This window comes from Pholis gunnellus (assembly GCF_910591455.1).
Source record: "Pholis gunnellus genome assembly, chromosome: 8".
NCBI lineage: Eukaryota > Metazoa > Chordata > Actinopteri > Perciformes > Pholidae > Pholis > Pholis gunnellus.
This window is the reverse complement of record NC_136534.1, coordinates 9,566,395-9,588,651: the sequence shown is the minus strand read 5'-3', so window position 1 is coordinate 9,588,651 and position 22,257 is coordinate 9,566,395. Positions and strand designations below refer to the sequence as shown.

At 42.7% G+C, this 22,257-nt stretch overlaps 1 protein-coding gene across 2 annotated transcripts in view; it reads left to right on the top strand.

Moving 5' to 3' along the window:
* LOC306700085 (RNA-binding motif, single-stranded-interacting protein 3-like) overlaps positions 1-22,257 on the top strand; it is a gene marked incomplete at its 3' end in the record, with an annotated part of 105,702 nt that overhangs the window by 13,925 nt on the left and 69,520 nt on the right. For both annotated transcript variants that reach the window (XM_079164985.1, XM_079164984.1), the window contains exon 2: positions 16,454-16,638. In XM_079164985.1, the coding sequence (XP_079021111.1) occupies positions 16,454-16,638 (185 nt within the window). The remainder of the gene's footprint in view (positions 1-16,453; positions 16,639-22,257) is intronic.

Sequence of the window (22,257 nt, the reverse complement as noted above, 5' to 3'; positions counted from 1 at the left end):
TTAGATGCAGTGGAAGAGCTGAGTACAACAGGAGGAGCAGTCAGTGCACCGCTGTGACACAAAATACTAACTGCAGCACTCTTACCAATACCAACCCCCAAATTATCCTCTCAGCAGAGGTCTCTCCCAGTCCTCACTGTCTCTCGAGAGAAGAAACTGATGATGTAGAGGACTCAGCCAGCCAGACCCACCTGCGCACAAGACATGCAATAACTAATTCTATGTTGTTCCGTAGAGAACATGAAGAGAATGCAGATGTGGTCTGATGCCGTTGTTTTCAGTCAGAGGGATTTAACATGCGGAAACGGCTAACTTTGCCACCAGTTTGTCTAATATGTCTTACAGTGGTTTTGTGTTAAAGTTCATCATACTGACGACTGAATTTGACGCTTTGGTTTTGCAATATCTCAAAAGCACCGTAGTGGATTAAATACTAAGAAGACAGAGGTGAAACGGCAACCAATCTCGTTATTGCAATGCACTAAATTAATCCATCGGATTATTTTCAAAAAGTCAATGTATTCCACCAATGGATGTCCCCTGTCATGGGATACTGTGGCTGAGTACTTTCCAGGGTTTGTTGTACAAGCACAAGTTGAGTGGCAGGTACTTGAAAAACAAGGAAGTAGTCGAGGAACATACAAGAGATAATACCACAAAAACATCGAGGTGCATGTAGCTGTATTGCTCTAACAGACGCACTGCAGTGGGCACTGCAGCACACAATATACATGAGAATTTGAGTCCATATCATAGCATAATGGACGGTACGCAATGCCACCGATCTCTCCCACTTAGTGTCTTTGTGAATATGAGTTAAGCTTTAGGCCTAAGTGGAGCAGGCCCAGGTGGTGTTGGTTACGGTCTGGAGGAGGTGTCTGGTGGTCTGTACATCCACAGAGGATGCTCGGTCAAAAAAGTCAAAGCACAACAGCAGAGGAGACGCAGAGGAAATAAAGGAGAGGATCAGAGTTAGGGGGGACTAAGGCACAGATAAAGCAGAGAGGGGAAGAAAGGGGGCAGGGGAAAATATGAAGCGCTTTCTGGAATAAGCTCGTAAGAATAGAGTGGTTTCACTCCCTGACGTAGCAGAGGGAGAGTCGGTCCCTAATGTACACTGAAACATTTTGCTTTCTCAAATCCATATGTCACTTTTCCGTCCTGGATCATATATTCTCCTCAGTATTCACTTTAATTGCGCTCAGCAATTACTCCTTTGACTTATTTCTGAAGCGTATATCATCAGAGCTTTATTGCTCGGGCGCTACGATTCTTAATCCATCACGTTTTATTATTGCGTGCTTGTGGTTTTCGTGCCCAAGGAAGCGTATTCACATTCTAGGTTGCAAAAGTGTAAAAAGTAAAATTGTGAAATTATACACTAGATAACGTGAGAGATGTCGTCGTCAGACAAGACATCGTGTTGTTCGGAAAGCTGAAAGATGGCCGCACAGATTTCGAAACATGCAATCTGGACTGCACAACAGTCAATCAGAGACAGGAAGGCCATCTGAATTACAGATTGAGTGGCAAACCCAGACAGAAGGGAAATGGGGCTGACAAAAGTGGAGAGGCAAAACGAGACGAAGCAACGGAGGCAGACTCTTGCTTTCTTCCAAAGTACAGCCACAAGCTGTTGGTCTCAGTCTGCCAACCAAGCTCAACTTCCCAGCCATAGATAAGCTGTGCGTGTGCGTGTGTGTGCGTGCGTGTGTGTGTGTGTGTACATAATTCATATGCGTAGCCAAATCAAGATCTAGAGATTATCATGACCAGTGGCACAAAAGAGGCGAGGAGAGGAAAGGAAGGGAGGAGGAATGGGAACAGAAGAGAGAAGGAAAGTGTGTGTGTGGGGAAAAAAGTTAGCAAGGATACGAATGCTAACGAATGCTAATGTTACAGATGACAGAGAATCAACTAGTTTGTATTCACCCCACACTAACCTGTATGCACCAGCATGTGTTCACATACGCATTCCCATAGGCTCCCTGTGTACAACCCTCTCCTCCCTCTGTTTCTGTATCTCCAGTCAATAGCTCCCTCCCTCCCTCTTTTACTTTCAAGGAAGGGTAATCCCTCTTGTAGCTAATGTGCTGTGACATTTCATGGTACAATAGGATTTTCGGGGACGCTATATTCTCATGGTGCCGGGGTCTAGCTGATAACCTCGCTGTCTGGGTGATTTTGGACTGCAACAAACTCTTGGACTAGTTTTCTTTCCTTTTTTTTTTTTTTTATCTCACATTGGAAATCTAATTATCAAGATGGAAATGCAGTTCACAATAATACAGACTGAGGTCACACTTTGGGGGTAACCACTATAACCGCATACGGTCACACAATACTTTAAATAAAAAGAGGGATGATTGTTTAGATCTGATTCATAGATTTAACATGACATCAACTGCCGTGATACAGATTCCTATAGTGTTGTGAGTGGAAACGCAGGGTAAAGGCAATATAATCATTATTCCGATCTGACAAGAGCTGATTTCGCCTCGATTTTGTTGACGAGGCAAAGACTCATTCATGTGAAAGATAAGTGTCATATCTGGACAGAATGTCTCACTTTTAAATAAAGGTAGAATATCGAGGCATGCGATGTGATACGATCCAGATTGCAGGGTTTCCCTTTGGATCGGCTGTGGGATGAAGTGCTTATCTCACCAGCAGAGCTGATGTGTGAGGATATGGGGGCGGTAAATGTGCTCATCAACCTTCAGGCACAGATATGATGCTGCCAGAGTGCCTTCAGCTGGACGCTGTTTAGTGAGGGCAATGTTGGGAGAGATAAATGTTAAACACTCTGCATTTACATTTATTGTGGATTTAGGTTTTTTTTCAGTGTGTCCGCGCAGCATGAATGAGAGTATCAGAAACATACAAACCAATGAAGATGAATGAAGCGAAGATGCTGTCTTCAACTATGGCCCTCGTGTTTTTTTTTTTAGCTTTACATCCCTTGAGTGAGCATCCCAAGGTGATAGCACCTTACCCTGGTGGCATCTCACAGGGTTCACGAGCAGAACGATCTTCCAACACAATTTGCTGACTTCTGGTTTGCTTTACGACACAACTGAAGCACGTCTGCACACAGTCACATCCTGGACATCCTCGGTGTCTGTTGTTGAAAAAGGCGTTGTGTTAACACTGATGCTATTTGATGAACAGGATGCCAGTTAACTATTTAAAAAAAAAAATGACATTCTAATTTTCCTCATTGATACCTGATAAACTGCAGATTAAAATGTTAGGAAAGGGCTTCACTCATATTGGCACAGAGAGGCTACGGTAAATAAACAGGCTCTTGCTGTAGTAAAAATAAGAACACATTTGCTTTTATGAGGCTATTACATGACAATAATGACCCCCCCCCCCCCCCCTCCCACACACACACACATATTATTCCCTGATATTTCCGACAATAGTAAAGCCTTGAGTCCTGAAAAGGCTAATTTGATTCCTGGCTGTATCCTCTATGCAAAACCAAGCCTTAAATCAATGAATGACAATAATCCCGATGCTGCGTCGAACGTCTTCCTCAGCTGAACGCAGATTACAACTGAAGTGAGCCGAGTGTTTATCTAGCTAACAGCCATACGAGGGGACTAGCGTCTTGTCGCTTTGATTCGCCGCAAGATTTGTTTCGAAAGCGTGACAGCGAGCGTGAGACGGACGGAGGCTGAGAAGTGTCACGCCCAGATTCATGAGACAGGGTTGTCAGGCGAGCGCTATTGCTGTTTTGGCTGACTGCGTTATACCTGGAGGGAACTCGACGCTGCCGCCACTACACTGCAGCCAATTTAGCTGGAGCACAGCTGCTAAGAGGCTCCCCAAGGTGTGTGTGTATGTGTGTGTGTGTGTGTGTGTGTGTGTGTATGTGTGCTTCAGGATTAAGCCACAGCACCAATTAAAGCCTCAGACTGGTTTTTAAAGGATAAATTATTAACAGCAGAAGTGACCTCTCTGGTGGCCTTTCCTCCCTCCTCTGCTATTCTCTTCTCTTCTCCAACCTTCCTTTACTTGCGTCAAACCGGCCTTCCTTCCCTCACAACGTCTTCTCTTTCTTTGCCTTCGCTTGCTTCTGTTTTTATTCTCGGCAACCCCTTTTGTTTCGCTATTTACCAGCGTCCCTTACAACCTCTAAAAGATTATGGGTGGATTTTTTATTTGTTCTAGTTCTTTTTACTCTTCTATTTTAAAATGTAAACACAAAAAGCAGGTGTCATGTTTTGGTTGTCCCTAAACTTGCGTTTTAAAATCAAAACTCTCATCTTCTCACAAGGCTAAAGAAAAGGAACGGCAAGTATAGTTTGTAACTCGTGTCTGTTCACTGGGATATTTATCTCTCAAGATGTGTTTTCCCTCACTGGATACTTTGGTATATTAATGCCTTCAGGATACAGTTGGGCTTGATTGTTGCTCTATGCAGCTGCGTTTCCCCTTATTCCCCCTTTGTTCAATAGTAAAAGCATGTTAGCCAGTAATGGATACTTTTAACCTTTTCCAGGTAATTTCATCAGGCCTTTAAATCAATCCAAGCACACAAACTGTCTCTGTAATGATCGGTGAATACATCGATTGTTTTTTTAAACGGGCGAACCATGTCCCTTTTTTTGATTTGATGAATTGTTCAATACTGAATTCTAAAATATAAATGTGAGCTGCTGTGTATCATCTCTCACAGGGACAAAAGAGGAGGGAGAGTTGAAATGGTTTAAATGTATTTAACACTTCATTCATGCTGTCATTTAGGATTCCAGCAAATGGAATTTCCTGTGGAAAATGGCGCGGCATCGCCTCATATTGGTCCAGTGGCTCGTCATAATCCAGATGCAATTTGTTTTGGCAGTTGACTCTATTAGCATACTGTTGGAACACAGTGCACAGAATATAAATTGTGAGTTTCATTGCAACAGTAGAGTGTGGGGGCATTTCTGAATGAAAATACCAAGCGTAAAACCAGTCGGGCCTTACTCGTTTCCAGTGTTGTCAGATGGGGCTGGTTTCTGCCCAATTGGGCATTTTTTGATTGGGCTAGAAGAGGAAATTTGGTCTGCTTATGTCAACATTTGCCGTGTTTTTAAAAATATTGTGAAAACAATATTACCAAATAGATATAATTTTATGGTCAGAAACACAGATACAACATTCATATTAACTCATATTATTGACTCTGACTTTAATTTGAGAACTATTTGATTGATTCAATCGTTGCTAGGCAGAGAGGAGCACCTCCTGACCTTGATATTGAGTGGGTTTGCGATAGCCCATGTTATCTTATCCCCATATCTTTTTATCTCTTATTGGATGCAGATATGATGCTTTAAATGTGTATGATTGGTTTTCTTTAGTGCATGTAATGGTTTGACAAGGGTTTCTGGCAAGGCAATGATATATATTGTATCTGTTTTTTATTGGAATGGTCGGGTTTTAAGTTGTGACTCACTGATCCGGCTCCACTGCTCGTGTCATGTGTGTCTGTCACATCACTTTGCCCCTCTAGTCTAGCTGTGTTATGTATTTATCGCTTCCACATTTTTATCAGACGTTTCTGTCTAATCTTCAACCTGAGAAATAAAGAACCTAATGATTGACTGAGCTCTGCCTCTTTTACGATGCCCTGTTATGGATTCCCCCCCCCCCCCCCAGATATCCTCAGTTCATCATCTGATCCCAGTCAGCGGGTTTGGATTCCACTCGATGTGTTCTTACACTCTGATCTCTTCCTCCCTGCCTCCATCCCTCTGCCCCTCCCTCTTCTTCTCTGTTACCCTGAATATTTGCTCCTCTCAGATTTGATGAAGGAATTTAATTAGAGCAGAGAGAGAGAAACAGGAAGGAAAAGGGGGACACAGTGAGGGAAGGATGCGGAGTAATAATGAATTGTCAGTGACCCCGGGATCAGACAAGGTGGAGACAAGTGTGTTTGAATCAGACCTGGTCGATCTGGAGGAGAGAGGCGTATTGAACCTTGTTACTACATTAGTCGAGACTGTGTAGTGGTGCATTGACGCCGCAACATTGCTTCACTTAACAAGTGAAATTACCGGTAACCCCTGAAGTACCCATGCAGGATCACGGGTTGATTATGTGCAGACGCCCACTGCACCATCACATGTCTCTGTTTGCTTCCATAGATCAGTGAGATGACCTTAAAAAGGAGTTCTTGTTTACAGTGTTTTCATATGACTCCATTAACATAGATTATGTTGATAGAATACATCCACCTTGGATTTGCTTTACAATGCAACTCAGCTGTGTCCTGTTGCTGAGTGCCAACACACATCCTACAATTGAGATGCATGTGTATTTATAACTTTCCTAATTCTCGGCTCAAAAATGTACGAGAATTGAATGCTGGATTGAAGGATGGAGGTTCATACTTCTCGGTTATTTGTATATATGTTCCTCATAACAAAAGCTCGTAGTTTTTCTCGAGTTTGCTAGCTAATTTCTAGCCGTGTAAGTGTTTGGAGGCTATAGTCTCAACATTTTTATAGAAATGATTATGTTGCTCTATTTTATGTTTAGTGCTAATTACAAAATACGTTGCATGTTGTGAACACGGTACCATTATATCTGCTACATGTTTTGAGAATAGTACTGCCGTTGTGAGCATGTTAGCATGCTAACATTAGCGCTTAGCTCAAAGCATGGCTGTGCCAAAGTACAGCCTCACAGAGCTGCTAGCATGGCTTCAGACTCTTGTTACAACTGCCAGGTTTATTTAGTGATTTATGTGATGTTTTGAAGTAAGCGGTCTGCTACATGATTTTTTTTATTTTTCTATGCATCTTATGGTACCACCTTGAAAATGTGTGGTTCATTATGAGGATATTTTCCTGGTACGCAATATCTGAACAGCAACTTTAACAAATAATAGGTAATATAGACTGGTACCTACTATGCTTTTCCATAACTTCCACCTCTGCAATAGACTTTCACAACATAATCTAATCACTAACACCTGATATTATTTCTGAGCTGGCTCTTGTAGTGTGATATGTTGCAATCTCCTGTCCTGTTGCGTTGTACGTCCACATAATAGGCGATAGTGTATATCTCGACATGTGATGTGGCGAGGCTTTTAAAGACATTTTAATTGAATGCTAATGAGAGTAAACCCCCCTAAAACATACAGTACAATTGCACACACACACACACACACCTGCTAGTTGCTATCTTTTCAGTTCGTCATTGCTGCTGTAAGAAGAGGAACCCAACGCACAAGTGCGCACACCCAACACACACACACACACACACACACACACACACACACACACACACACAGCAGTTCCTATCTTTTCAGCTTCTCATTGTTGCCGTGGAGAAACATTATTCTGTCTGCACACTTATTCTATAGTCTCCATTCTTTGACCTGACGCTATATAAGCATTCTGTCTTATTCTTGTGCCCTCTTATTCTGATGGTAATTTGACTGCCTGAAAGGACTGGCAGAGGATTGCTCTGTCTCGTTCGACGGAATACGCTAAAAAGTCATTCCTGGGATTAAGAAAAAAGCTCCGCGGTGGATTTCCAGGGCTCTGTTGTCATCTCTGCAGTTGCCCGTCGGCCCCCTGTTCATATGCAAATCAGCCAGAGTTTGATTGTTTCCTCATATTTTAATCTCCTGCACGGTGTTGGAGGACAGGAGAGGAGGTGTGTGGGGGGGGGGGGGGGGGGGGGGAGATGAGACTAGAGGAAAAGAGATGATGGACCAGGAAAAGAAGAAAGGGCAGAGGCTGGAGAAGAGTAGAAAGTAGAAGACAAAAGACGAGGAGATGAAGTTATGTTGGAGGAGGAGGAAAGAAAATGTTTGACCGGAACAGCGAAGAGGTGAGGGGCACGAGAGGGCAGGAAGATATTATTAATATGCAAGCAGAAGACAATAACATTAAGCAGGGTATAAGCGCTGCTGGATGATAAGCGGCAGGTAGGAATTTATAGTTCACCTAAAAGGGAGTTCATTAGCATTGACGGAGAACTACTGCTGCAGTTGAAACTTCAGTCGAAACTTTGAGGGGAGTCACTAAAGAACAATGAAGCCTCCATACTTTTATATAGTTCTGTATAAAACCAATCACAAACCCCGTCTGCTGCCGCTGATCATGCATACTGCCGGGTTGAAACACTGACCAGGGGGCAATAAGAGGAGGAGCGAGAGAGACTTTCTTGAATAAACTAATTAATCATTTGCATAAATATACATAATAAAAGAGCTTTGTGCAAAGCTCCTCTTATGCATTTTCCCCCCTTTTTGTAACTTGCATGCTAGAGGTCATGCAATTAAAAATGAAAAATGTAGCATATGATATTTTTTTGGGCGGGGGAATATGCTCAGAGAGGTGAAGGAAAAATCGCCGCGGTAGGTTTTGATGTGTAACGCAGTGGAATGATTTCACTCAGGAGAAAGGTGTTTGGGTTAAAAAGAGAGTGCAAAATCAGCTGCTTTAGCATAGGTGGACTTTTTAGTGACTGTGATTGCTTCAGACAGCAAAGGCAACACGTATGCAAGAAAATAGCTTCAACATTTGCATAGTGTATATGTTCAAAATATGACTCATGTGCATTGGCAAAATCCGAGGCCACGATCCCAGTAAGGACATTTAAACTGATGAAACACTGGAACCTACTAGGTGGCTGTATTTGTTGGGAGACATGCACTGTTAAGACTTTTTTGGAAGCACTGTCTTAGCCAGGTAATCACATACCCACAATTCATCCACAGAAATACATTATGTGAACAGATAGACTTTCACACACAGAATATACCCAAATATAGACAGTCATTGCACAACCTCATTTTGGTGGGGGTTTTTTCCTCACACACAGCCTTGACCCCAAGAACAATAGCCGTGTAGCCTAACACAGATTCAAATCAATCTCAAGTTAAACAGCTCTTCTGTAAACTCACTCATAGCCCTGCACCGCCCCTCATTCTGACCTTCTCGAAAACACAGCCACAGGAATTCGCTGAGAGTTCAGCAGCGTCACCACAGCCCCTCCATCATCTCCTTATCTCCCACCAGGTCGGTCAGCACCAGGCCCAAACTCGATGTCCCCCTGGGATGTTTGTGCAACTTGTTTATGACAGTCCAAGTGTTGTTGATGTTAACAAGAGAGATAGAGAGGTGGAGGACTGGAACACGGCGTTCCACTGGGAAGCAACCTAGACTACCTGATCTTCCAGAGAGGCAGAGGAAAACAGGGGGGGGGGGGGGGGGGGGCGGGGGGGGGGGGGGAGTCATTTGGGAAGGGGATTGTGAGCGGAGAGGAAAGGAAATTAGGGGAGAGGTGAGAAATAAAGACGAAGACTAGCGAGACAGAAAGTGTGGAAGCACGTGAAATGTAATGGCGGTTGGATGAACAGGCAGAAGGCATTCGACAGCAGAACGAGAGATCAGCATTAGTGTAAGTGGCTTCATCGCACTGCTCGTTCCAAAATGCAGGAACAAAGACCCTATTTCCAGAAGAACTCTGACAGAATCCAGTTAAATATACTGCTTCACGTTACTTCTTAAACTTCATTTTATAAGCCGTAGAAATGTTGTGGTTTTCCCGCTGCACTGATCTTCTGATGAGAAAAGAAAATAGGCCATGCAGACAATATTCTGATTGGTCCATTTTTCTGCATTGCTAATTAAAGTGATCTTTTTTTCCATTCTGATTGACCTTTCAAGCATCTGAAATCGAGTGTGATGAAACTTGCAGACACCCTGGTAAAACATGATATCCAGTTATTTCTGCCTCGAAAAACTGCAGAGTGTCTGCAGGTCCTGTGAAACTTCAGCAGACTTAAATTACAGTAATTATGTCTGTATTAGCTCAGGGGTATGCTTACATCTAGTGTTACACTCATTAAATACAGCGGTCGGTGTGGTATGTTGTCCGGTGACAAATATTTGCCATTCATTTTAACTGCAGATTTATTCAGGTACGTTACTGTAACTGGCATGAAAAGAGGTCTTTGATTTACATTAATGAAACATGCAGACACTGTGTGGTTAATAGTGATGTTCTTGTAAGGGCGAACTTAAACTTAAATACTTTTCCTGGGATTCCAAGCTTCTCTTGCAACTGGACTTTTATATGATTTTATTAATTAACTCTCAGGTGTGATTTCCCCACGCATATAATTTACCCTTCAGACTAATCACAGGCTATACTTCTAGCCTACACATTCCTCAACTTGACACTTGGAAACCTGTACGTATCCAGTGTTGGGTATCATTAGGCTTGTCTCCAAGAAGGCTATTTATACCTGTACACAGCAATAACTGAACTTGCTGCAGTCTCCTCCACTTCCCCCAACATAGATACGCCATGTTTCCTTCCTTCATTTTAATAATGTAAAGTATTTATTTTCTGCGTGGTAATTACAACACTCCGAAGGCCACATCTTCCAGTCCAACAAGACCTGGACACGACGGTTTGCCAATCAAGTTATTTCTATAAAATTCCTGAAAAGACGATTTGTCGTCTTTTCAACCTTTCCGACAGAAACAGCAGCCAAGGCTTAATTTAGCTGCTTGTGTAATCTCTAAATGAGGACGGTATATATCGGGAGCCATGTTTCCACTCCAATGTATCCATAAGCTCTTCCTTAAACCCTTCTGCTGCTGTGTTTAGAGGCACAGAGAGTAAGAGGGAATCTCAGCGCTGGACCCAAAAATAGCTCGCATTCTTTCCTCTGTGTTTCAGGAAGCATCAGAAGAGGCCGGAGCAAACCCGCGCTCCCATGTCCCCCTCTTCTCTTTCTCCATTATCCCATCCTTAGCCTTTCTCTCTCATTTCTCGTCTTCAGCAATCCCTCTTTCACCATCTCTCTACTCTGGTCTTTTTTTTTTTCCCCTCCTCTCTCCTATTTCTTTACCCCTTCATTTTTACCTTTCACCCAAAGTTCCCCCCGCTCTGGGACTGTGCAACTAGTTTTCCCTCTACTCTCCTTCCTTTCTACCATCACTTAGTGAGCCTCTCCATCCCTTTGTCTATAATGGACTCACACTGAATGCAGCTCTGTTTGATCCTCGTTAATGGCGCCGCATACACGCCCACATTAGTGAGAAAGATTCTGTCGCATCATATTAAATGCACATGGAGGAGCATATTGCCAGAGATGGGCCTTGTTAATGTACAGACAAGCTTTATAGCTATAGCAGCAGATGAATGGACTCATTGTTGGCTATTACTGTAATGGTGTGGGTCTTTTATCTCTGCATCTCTGTCTAGCTCAAACAAAGGTAAATGTGCACGGATATAACAACAACACGCTGGCACACCCGAAGCCTCAGTATGCAATAACGAAAATCGTTCAGGGAAACCTAACCTCAGCAAGGTCAATGTACTTTTACTGGAACTCTGGAAAAAAACTGAGCTGTGGTTGTGTGTGTGTGTGTGTGTGTGTGTGTGTGTGTGTGTGTGTGTGTGTGTGTGTGTGTTTATGGGAATGAGGGTTAGTTGAAACCCATTTCAGGGCTCTCCAGGAGCTACTCATTGTTTGGAAAGTAGAGAACTCCTTAGGGACAAGAGGGCTATCTATAGACGTGTGCACGGATGTGAGTTTAGTTGCAGACATCTGAGTGTGTATGTGTTCTAACCTGAATAAAGTAGGGGATGTGTAGAGAGGAAATAGATAAGAGGTAAGTAGAATAGGTAGAGGAGAGGCCCGGTCGCATCAGCATTTAAGATGGACACATTTCATGAAAAAAGGCTTGTGGGGCAAGTAAATCCACACCAATTGTTTGAGTCAACTTCAATTTTTGTCGAAATTAGACAGCAAGCCATTTTGACAGTGTTGAGGAAACGTAGATCCGAAGAGTCCAAAAAGGGAGGAAGCTATTGCAGCTTATCAGCTGGTGTTGCGACATCAACTTTTTATTCAACCCTCTTTTGGATATTAACTGCTCCACCAAAGAGGAATGTTTTGCAGGCAGTTATGAGACAGGGGATGATCGTACAAATATGTTTTCTTAATAGACTGCGTGAACTTGTCCCATTAGTGGCCCAGCTAACAAGCTTGTTAACTGAAAGGTAGCAAATTGAGACCAGAGACGGCAGTTGTTTAAAATAAATAGAGAGTGAATATTTGTTGGAATTAATAGTGAGATCTATTAAAGACAGAAACGACATGAAGTGTCATCGTAGGTGTCTTTAGAGATGCGCTTTAAACAAGTCACTGAAATTGTTGTCCCTCAGCCCTCTTTGCATTTATCCAGACAAATATACGCTCATTAGGTAGTCAGCAGCATGCACATACATGACACCGCGCAGCGATGTTTTGCGGTGTGTAGCTGCTCACAGGCTCAGCCGTGCATGAAATCTACGAAGACCCGGTGACTGTGTTTGCTTTGTGCGACAGTTTGTGTCTCTGCCTCTGAGCCTTTTTTACCCACTGCGCGAGCTGCTCCACTGTACTAAGTGTGTCAACAATACCAGCTGAGAGGCAGCCTTCAGTCCACACACTCTCGACTGCCGAGTAATCCATAAAAGAGAGGAACTGGGAGGAAAAGAGAAGGGAGGCAGATCGAAATATAGAGCGAGCATGTGGGAAGTGGAAGGATGGAGGTGAAAGGAGCAAGAGATTGAGTGATGGCGGAGTGGAATTTGACAGTGAGCAAGAGAGCGAGGGAAAAGAGAGGAGAAAGCGTGGTTGCCAAAAGAGAGAGAGCGATTTCAATGTTTCAAAGGATTTCCCTATCACAGTCTCTGACACATTACATACAGAGCTCGCTATCGGCCCGGCTCTGACAGCTGCACAAATTGGCTGAAAGAGGTTCCCTGGGCAAGGCCTTTGATCAGGTATGTGTGTGTTGTGTCAGCGAGTGAGAGGAAGGGGAGAGATTTTGTACATTTGTGCATACCTGGACATCTCAGTCTGTGTGAGTGGAAAAAAACAGGCTATTCTCTTCCACAAATCACGGTGGGAAGAAAGCTTTCCACCAGCCTAGATAAGGCTGGGTGACAGTGAGCGTGTGAATAAATGCGGCCAGTTTGGTTATGTATGCGTGCCTGATTTGAATGTGCCGGCATGTTTGCAATGTGTCTCATCCTAGGCATGTTACAGCTTTTTATTCCAGTGATATTTCTCTTTCCGATTTCAGCTCGGGGTCTTTTATATGTGTCTGAATCTTCCCATCAAACATGTATCCATGTTATCTCTCAGAGGTGGTCGGTAAACAAAGCCGTTGTTAAAGGAAAGGCTCATATCAAAACAGCCCTCGACACAGTTCAGGCTTTGAAGCAGTGAGGTTTCCATTATCATGATCACAGGCACAAATGCAAAAAATGTGCACGATCCTCTCAGTACAAATCACGCACTGTTTGGCACTGAAAAGCTTCTCTGGAGGAATTTGGAATTTGGATGCTTTGCTTAGTCTGTAGCAACTAAAAAACTGTCTTCAATAAGAATACAGCTTCAGGATATCAGAGTTCACTTTTTGCTTGTCACTCTTCACAGTAATTATATTAACACATTTCAATTGTATTCTCGGGATGTGCTGACGTTTTAGAAATGTAAGCGGTGTGGCTCTAGGGATGGTCCTCTGAGGCTCACGTGTGTGCAAAGTATTGGGCATGCTTGATAACTATACTGTTGGATGGATTGCCATGGAATTTTGTACACGTACTGTATAGAAGAGGGTACATTTTAATGGTTTGATGATCCACAGGGTGTTATGATGTTGTTTTTTTCATTAGATGTTTCAAAAACTATTTAATGGATTGCCATTCAATTTGGCACAGACCTTCATAGGTCCCCTCAGGATGAATTGTAATAACTTTTGTGGATCCATTAACTTTTCATCTAGCACCATCATAAGGTCTTATTATTTAGCCAATACACAGTTATAAGGTTTTTATTTGTCGTTGTACGACAGAGTTGCACAACGAAATTTAGTTTGTGGTCCCAAATTTGCTACATAGAAGAGGAAACAAACAACAACAAACTATATTGGGTGGCGGATGAATTAAGGAGTTCCCGGCCGGAGGAAGGAAGATGCTTTGAAGTCCTCTTCTCACCAATATCACTGACGCTCTTACGATGGGTGCCACTGATGTTCTGGGCGGTTTTAATCACTCGCTGTAGAGCCCTCCTGTCTTGTGCTGTACACATCCCATGCCAGTTTGTAATGTTTGCAGTCAGGATGCTTTCTATTGCTCCTCTGTAAAAGTTGACAAGAACTTGGCACAGGAATTTTGCCTTCTTTTAGTTTCCTTAAGAAATACAGCCGTTTATGAGCTTTCTTCACCAGGGGACGTGTGATGGCCATGTCAGTGCGTTTGTTATGCTGATTCCCAGGAATACTTTGTTTAAATACTTTCAATACTTTGGTTTTGGACCAAATATCCTCAAAGCTAATGGTATTCCCTGTAATCTCAGCTGTACTTTATGTTTAGTGCTAATAAGTAAATGTTAGCATGCTCACTACGATGGTGAACATGGTAAACAGGTAATCAACATGTTCGCACATGTCACTGTGTGCACGCTAGAATGCTAATGTTAGCATTTAGCATTTCAGTTTTATATTAATGGTTTGATCTATAAAATCACATATTCACAGAGCCTATGATGGCCTCTTCAATTTGCACCAGTAATTCAACACTCAAAGATATTCAATTTACATTGATATATGACAAAGGCAAGCAACACATCTTTCAAAATCAAATTTTGACAGTTTTGCTTGATAAATGACTTGCATAATTACAGTATTATTAGTTTGACTTGATTAATTCATTAAATGAACCAGTCAATCTGAGCACATGTGACATTTATGGACAACATTTTCTCAGTGAACACAGTATGGGGAGAAGTTCTGGAGGAAATACCAAACTGCAAATATAAGGGTTTTAGGAGTCACTTGCAATATAAAGTTGTATTTGTCACAGCCATTAAAATGAAGCATTACCCAGGGTAGCCTTATGTGTGTGTGTGGGCACATTCTAGACTGTTAGTGTAAGGCATTGCACAGTAAATGGCACTCCTCCACACAGGCACCGTCTCCTGTTACTGCTGCATGTCTGCTGTACAGTACATGTGTTTGAATCCTGTTAGCGCAGTCTGCCAGTGTGCTTGTGTGTGTCGGGAATTGTGTGCCAGTTGAGGGAAGTACAGGTAATGGATTAATATCAGAGCTGGCTCAGGCTCCACATTGCTTTGTGCATGGCAGCAACCTGTCACACACACACACACATCCGCCAAATACAGTGTACATCGCAGCGCAAACACTTCCTGTCTCACCGGTCTCTCTCCCTTTCCTCTACTTTCTTTCCCTGTTTCTCTGTCGTCATTGTGGCACACAGTGAAAACTGGCTTGTGATCATTTCAAACGGCAGCGGGTTCTTGAACATGTTCCACCCATTTGCCTAACAGTGCGACCAATGCTGAGAACAGATTTCTTTGTCGCGCCAGTGTGCGCTGTTTTGCTCTAAACAACAACGAGGCAGACCGAGCTATTTGAACGCTGTGGTCATAAGAGCCATCAGGCTGGTTTATTTCCTCCAAACTTCACCTAATAGTTTGTCTGAGGCAGCGGGCAGGCCGGGGTGGGTGTGCACTCTGAACCCATCATCCAAACACTCATTAATCCTCGCACTGCCTTTCTTCCCTGCCAGAAATGGTCTTCCTATTTAGTCATTTAGTCAGCATTGAGCTGTGTAATTGGACAGTGGAGGCCGATAGGAAACGTTTGAGTAAGTTAGGGGTGATAAAGGTCCCAGGCCTGGATTAAACACCCGCTGGCCTGGTTTGTGCACCATAATGGGACGCCTGACAGAAACTATTTTAAGCACAATGAATGTGTCCAATGCAGTATTGTGTGGTTTAAGACATTTTACAGTATCGTGAAGTAATTTGATCAATGTTTGCTTGCATTAGAAAACAGGTTAAGTGATCACATATTCAGTTTCAGTTTAGACTAAAAGACCCTTCAAAATACTTTGCAAACCTCTCCAGCTTCAACAAAGCTACTAAATGGCTTGAGACATTTCCTGTTCCATAACACGAAAGCACCGTCACTTACAGCAGCTCACTCCAGTCATGATAATGCCACTGACTGAATAGGATTTGTTGCATCATTATCAAAAGCTAACTAAAACTGGAGAAGTTACTGGTGAGATGCAGCACATTGTGGCATCGTTGTTGCTACAAGCACCTGTATGAAAACAGATTGATCAGAATGAGAACTGCTAATTACACACATCCTGAATCCTTAATTTCCTGTTCTTCCTGTTGAATCAAGATATTGGTGCGGGACTTGACGCAGGAAGAGATTATTCTAAAGGATGTTCAGTAATGTGTTTGATGGGTAGGACTGAAGGACAGAAATTGAAAATATATTTTTGGCTTTGTGAAATTGTTAATTATTGTGACACAGAAAGTGGCATACAAGGCTTTTTTTTTATTATGTTGTGATCTGAAGTGACCTCTCCCTTTTTTCTCTCTCTATCTCTGCAGCAGTCCTATGCGCCTCCCCCTCCGCCCATGGCTCCGCCCAGCCCTGGCACCACAGGAGGAGGAGGAGGTGGAGGAGGAGGAGGTCATGGAGGAGGGCTAGTGGAGCAGCTTAGTAAGACCAACCTGTACATCAGAGGCCTGCCGCCTGCCACCACCGACCAGGACCTCATCAAACTCTGCCAGCCGTGAGTTCTATTCTGTTCTGCTCAACTTGATCTGAACCTGTCCTTGCTCTGCAGACACATCCTCCAGTGCAGCTGAACTCAGTTCATTCCTGCTCCGTTCAGTTCAGCTTGTGGCAATTAGTTTTGCGTGAGTCCAACAGCAGCTTATAATGAGTATCAACAGTTTGCTCTTGACCTCTCTGCCCAACCCCCGTGTGTTTCCGCAGAGGAAAAAACACAACCCAGCTGGGCCTAACCCATCCGCTCTAGGTCATTTACACACACATGCTGCACAAGGACAGGCACATACATTCTTCTGTCAATCAGCAGAAGACCCCTTAATAACTGATGCCAATGGTTTGAGACATTTCTTCCTTAAACATAGAAATATTTTACGGCGTGACAGGTCACTCCATTCTTTCATCATAGCGCTAGTAAAATTAGGCTGATAGAAATGTAATTGCATTGCAGTTAATACCACCATGTGATACCAGTAGAATTTGAGATGTGATGAATTTACTGCTAAGAATATTAAAACTGAATTGCAAGATTGGTATTGGAGCTGATATTCAAATGATTTTATTGGGTTTTTAAGCATTTACACATTATGCATGATTATAGTACACCAACATCTGCATTCCATCCCATCCATGGCCTTGTCTCTCAAAGACCTCAGCCCAGAATTGTCTCATATCTGGGCAGGCCTAAAAATGAATGTATAAGGGTTGCTGGGTCTCGGTTGCACCGTTGGCAGTTTGGGTCAAATTCTGCATAGAGTTGAGCGAAGTCCTGGACAGAAATATTTGAAATTGGGCCAAACTGTGTGGTTTGGCATACAGGAGAATGCTTGTCCAGTGGTTTTGGAGCTGATGAAGCAATATTTTCATTATTCACCAGCAGCTATGTTACGTCTGAACAAATTCTGACCCAGTGTTTATTTCAACCCACTGTGCTTTGGCAGCACTGATTGTTATACACAGTTTGTGTTGTAAATGCCCCATTGCTCTCCGTTAAAACTGAAAACGCTATAAACATTTAGATGAAACGTTCCCCTTGGAAACAGCATTAGACAAAAACAGTGTTACCACGAGGTCCACTCTTTAGCTGTGCTGGAGCTTTCAGTCATTTGACTTGATCTACCTCAGTGGATGGAGTTTGAAAATATCGAATTAGAAAGATAAAAATGATGAAGATAGAAAAGTAAAACAGTCGTTTCTCAGATAGATTATGTAGTTTTCATAGACATACATAATGGTGAGAGATTTTCTGTAGTATAATTATACAAACTTTTAATGAAACCCTTAACCAAAAGCTCTGTGCAGATTATATTTTTCTTTATTTTCGTAATGATTATTATTTCTAGACTTTGCATTAAATGACTTGGATAGGATTTGTGCACAAAATACTCCCAGTAACAGTTCAGAAATCAATTTTACAGCAAAGAGTGTGAGCAGGTCAGTGCTGATGACTCATTTAAAACTAACAGACTTGTATTACACTTGAAGACAACGTACCCACAGCAATACTTATAGCTGTAGGGCGTATCTGCTCTTCCTCATAATACAGTATATATTGATGAGTTATGTGGATATACTGGTTATTCCTTCACTGCAGTAACTTCAGCTGTTTGGCACTTCTCATCCTGTTCTCTTCCTCGGTGCTAAAAGCTGATCCTACACATTTAATTCCCAATCGTCCCCGCGCGGACAAACAGAGTCAACACCAAAAGTAATGCAAACGATAAACCAGCTCTCCCTGAGGAGGTATTGTTTGCCTCCAGCTATTACCTGATGTTATCAAATGTAATTGGAGAATGATATATTGTGCTAAATACTCCGCAGGTAAGGGCTTTAAATGATCTCATCAACATTTATAATTGATCTAATTGATTTTGGAAGAAAGAAAAGGGTAGATAAAAATGAAATGTGAACACTATAACACACACACACACACACACACACACACACACACACCACACCTTGCCCTTCTGCGTGTCAGCTGCAGTTCAAGCCTGTTGTATTTCAGCTTTGCCCTGGAGGCGTTCTGGAGAAACAGGGTGAAAAATGGGGGCCAATAAAAGTTTCATTAGAGGCCCAGTCAGTGTGCCAAGTGGCCAGTAACATTTAGGAAAAGGTCAGCGGGGGAGGTGGGGCCTGTGTGTACTGTTGGGCAGCAGTCTTTGCTTTGGCTTTCCAACTCTCTCTGGCTTTCAGAAAGAGACTGAATGGCAGTTTCCTGTCACTCACTGACATGACATGCAGACAAGCGCACGCACACACACAAACAGGCATTTCATTCATGCACACAGTTACAATGAAAAGTGGAAGGACAGTCTCTCGACGCTCACACACACACACACACACACACACACACACACACACACACACACACTCACTCTTTCAACTCAATGTCATCCTCATCCTTATTGTTACCAAGCGTGGCTTTTTTGTGAGCCAATCCACCCACCAGCACCATCCTCTCCCTTCGTATTCTGTCGTCCTCCTTAATTCCCCCCCCCCCCCCCCCCCAACCCTTACCCCTGTCTCTGTGCCAGTTCTCAGAGTGTCAGTGAAAAGTGCTGTTGTCAGCTGACATTTCCAATCACTCCCTCGGTCGCCAAAACTATGGACACACTTTTAACGTCTGGGGACAGAGCAGAACGTGATCAGAATCTAAAGGGGAGCACAAGGACAATTTCTCTCTTGCTCGCTCGCTTTATACCCACACGTGTCGTTCTCTCTCACCCGAACTACTGACACGCTACTCTAATCTATCTATCTGTCTATCTGTATATCTATCTATCTATCCATCTATCTATCTATCTATCTATCTATCCATCCATCTATCTATCTATCTATCTATCTATCTATCTATCTATCTATCTATCTATCTATCTATCTGTCTGTCTGTCTGTCTGTCTGTCTGTCTGTCTGTCTGTCTGTCTGTCTGTCTGTCTGTCTGTCTGTCTGTCTGTCTGTCTGTCTGTCTGTCTGTCTGTCTGTCTGTCTGTCTATCTATCTATCTATCTATCTATCTATCTATCTATCTGTCTATCTGTCTGTCTATCTATCTATCTATCTATCTATCCGTCCGTCCGTCCGTCTATCTGCTATTCTCTACTTCATGATGCAGGGGTTATATGAGGACAGACAAGCTTTTACCACTCAAAGCCACTCAAAGGAGAAATCACTGCGGGTGAATATAAAACATTGAATAACTTCACAACCTCTCGTTAATCTTCAGCAGCTGAGTTGAAAAACTAAAAACGAAAGCATGTATATGCGACACGAATGTGCTTGATGTTTTGGTAGCAGGTGATTGAGGTGAAACCTGAACCCTCGAAAATGTTTCTGTCCTAAAATGTATTATCTACTATTTCAAAGACAGAATTCATCTTTAGTTATTGCACTGTTTTATGAGTAAAACTATGTGGAAAAGAATACATTTAAGTAATACAGCTTAAACTTTTTTTTTTTTTTATATAGGAGCAGTATATTGTTGGTAGAAGTCCATTTTGAAGATAAATATCTTGTCGATTGAAACGCTGGTGCAAAGTGAGCAAATGACAAGATAGCAAACGATGATACAATTCCTGCAGACAGTGCAGAATACATTTGCAAATACATTTACATTTTTCTTCGATCTTTAAAATAAAACAAAACAAACAAGCAAAAGTAAGGAAACGTGATTTATCTTATTTTCAGATTTAGTATAAAAAGGTCCTGCACACCCTGTTCATGGAATTATATGTGGTCACCCAACTCCATGCACCAGTAAGCAAGATACAAGTGATATTTGCCACACCATAGCTGGTGCAACAAAACTAACTGGAGAGTGAGGCACATGCCATTAAAACATAGTCTGCACATGCCCCCACAGTCCTGAGAAGAGCTCTAATCACCTGTGTAGGAGAACTACAGGTGTGCAGGGCTTTGAATAGTAGACATCGATGTCATACACATCACATGTCACATTCCCCATTTGAACAATTACCGAAACTCCTCTCTGCGGTGGCTGGCTTTTCACCCCGCTCTCAAGTGTGTCCGTTTGGAACGGATCGTATACAAAGTAGTTATTTGCTCGCATAACTCGACCCTTAGGTTCAACAGTCACGATCCTTTGCCAACACGAGGCAATTCCACTGTAATACCAATAATAAAAAGATCCTATATTTGGACCCAAAATGAGGAAGTATTGAGCTCTCTTGAGACTTATGGCCAGCGGAGTTTAAACTCATCTAAACTCATCTTACCCTCCATTATGTTTGAAATAGAGCAATACCCAGCTACTTGGTCAGACATTAATCTTGATGGCAAAAGATCACACTCTACCCCATAGTACTATCAGATGAAAATAAAATAAACTAATGTTATTTTTTTGTTGTACTTGCGATTGTTTACCTTACCACATGCATGGTCCTAGAGCCTAGAGTAGTTTACACACTGTATTACCCTACTAGTGTAAAACCAACTCCTGAATGCACCACAACCGGAGTGCCTCACGGCTACGGATTTCATGGAAATCCCTTTTGGCAGATAAACAATGTTCCAGTGACAGCGAGCTATCTTCTGAATTCACAGCACTTTGCCTTTTCATCACGGAAACACTCCCGACACTACGTTTCTTTATAGCACCTGAACATGCTAAACTATGGGAAATGAATTCGAAGACTTCTGAAGCACCGCGCTCTCTCGGTCCCTCCCTCTGTGTTTGTCTGAGTCGAACTGGCAGAGTGGGGAAAAAAGGAAGGAAGTGCAAGAGACAAGACAGCTGCATTGGATCCCCAATTAGGGGATACCACACACAGAGACCGACCTGCGTGGACGATCATGCATGCGCACACATAAACACACACACACACACACACACACTCAAACACAAACACAACCTTTAAAGAGAACATTCACAATGTACAGACACACAGAACGTCCACATATACATCCTGGAGAGATAGAAATAGTGCGTGTGCGTGTGTTTGTGTGGGTGGGTGGGTGGCAACTGTGGTTCAGTAGACATCAAACGGTGAGCATCCATAGGCTGACGGTGCTCCACAAGGAAATGAAAACACAGATCTGACGCTGTGGGGGCCCTCAGAGGACCGTCATTAACACTTCACACACACATGAACACACAGCCAGGGTGCACCCAGATTGTGTCAAGACTGCCAACGTTTGGTGGAGTTTTGCATTGACATTCCCCCTCGAATCGTGACAGTCTGGGAAATGCTGTCAATTTCAGCTGTCTTGCTGTTTTTTTGTTTCTCGCATTTCTTGTTGAAAAAGATTCTGAGGAGTTCTTTTCTAGCTTAGTACCGTTTTTTTGGGACTTTGTAGCATTTCTATAGAGCCAAAGAAAATAGAAAGTGTTAGGCTAGCCAGCTACTTTATGATATAAAAGCAACTTCTTGACAAAATGTAGATACTTCAGCAGGTTTATCTACAGAGAAAAAGCTCTGAATGTGAAGGATTTCACTCCACAGGAAAAGTGTAAAATGAACTTTTTAATTCTCTCAGCAGTTACGTGATCACATATTAACTTTTGACTTGTTTCCTCTCTATTATTTACTACCCATGGTCTTAAGGTATACGCTCTGTTGAGCACACAGGGAATCAGAGTGGTGTCGTCATCTGAATATGACTG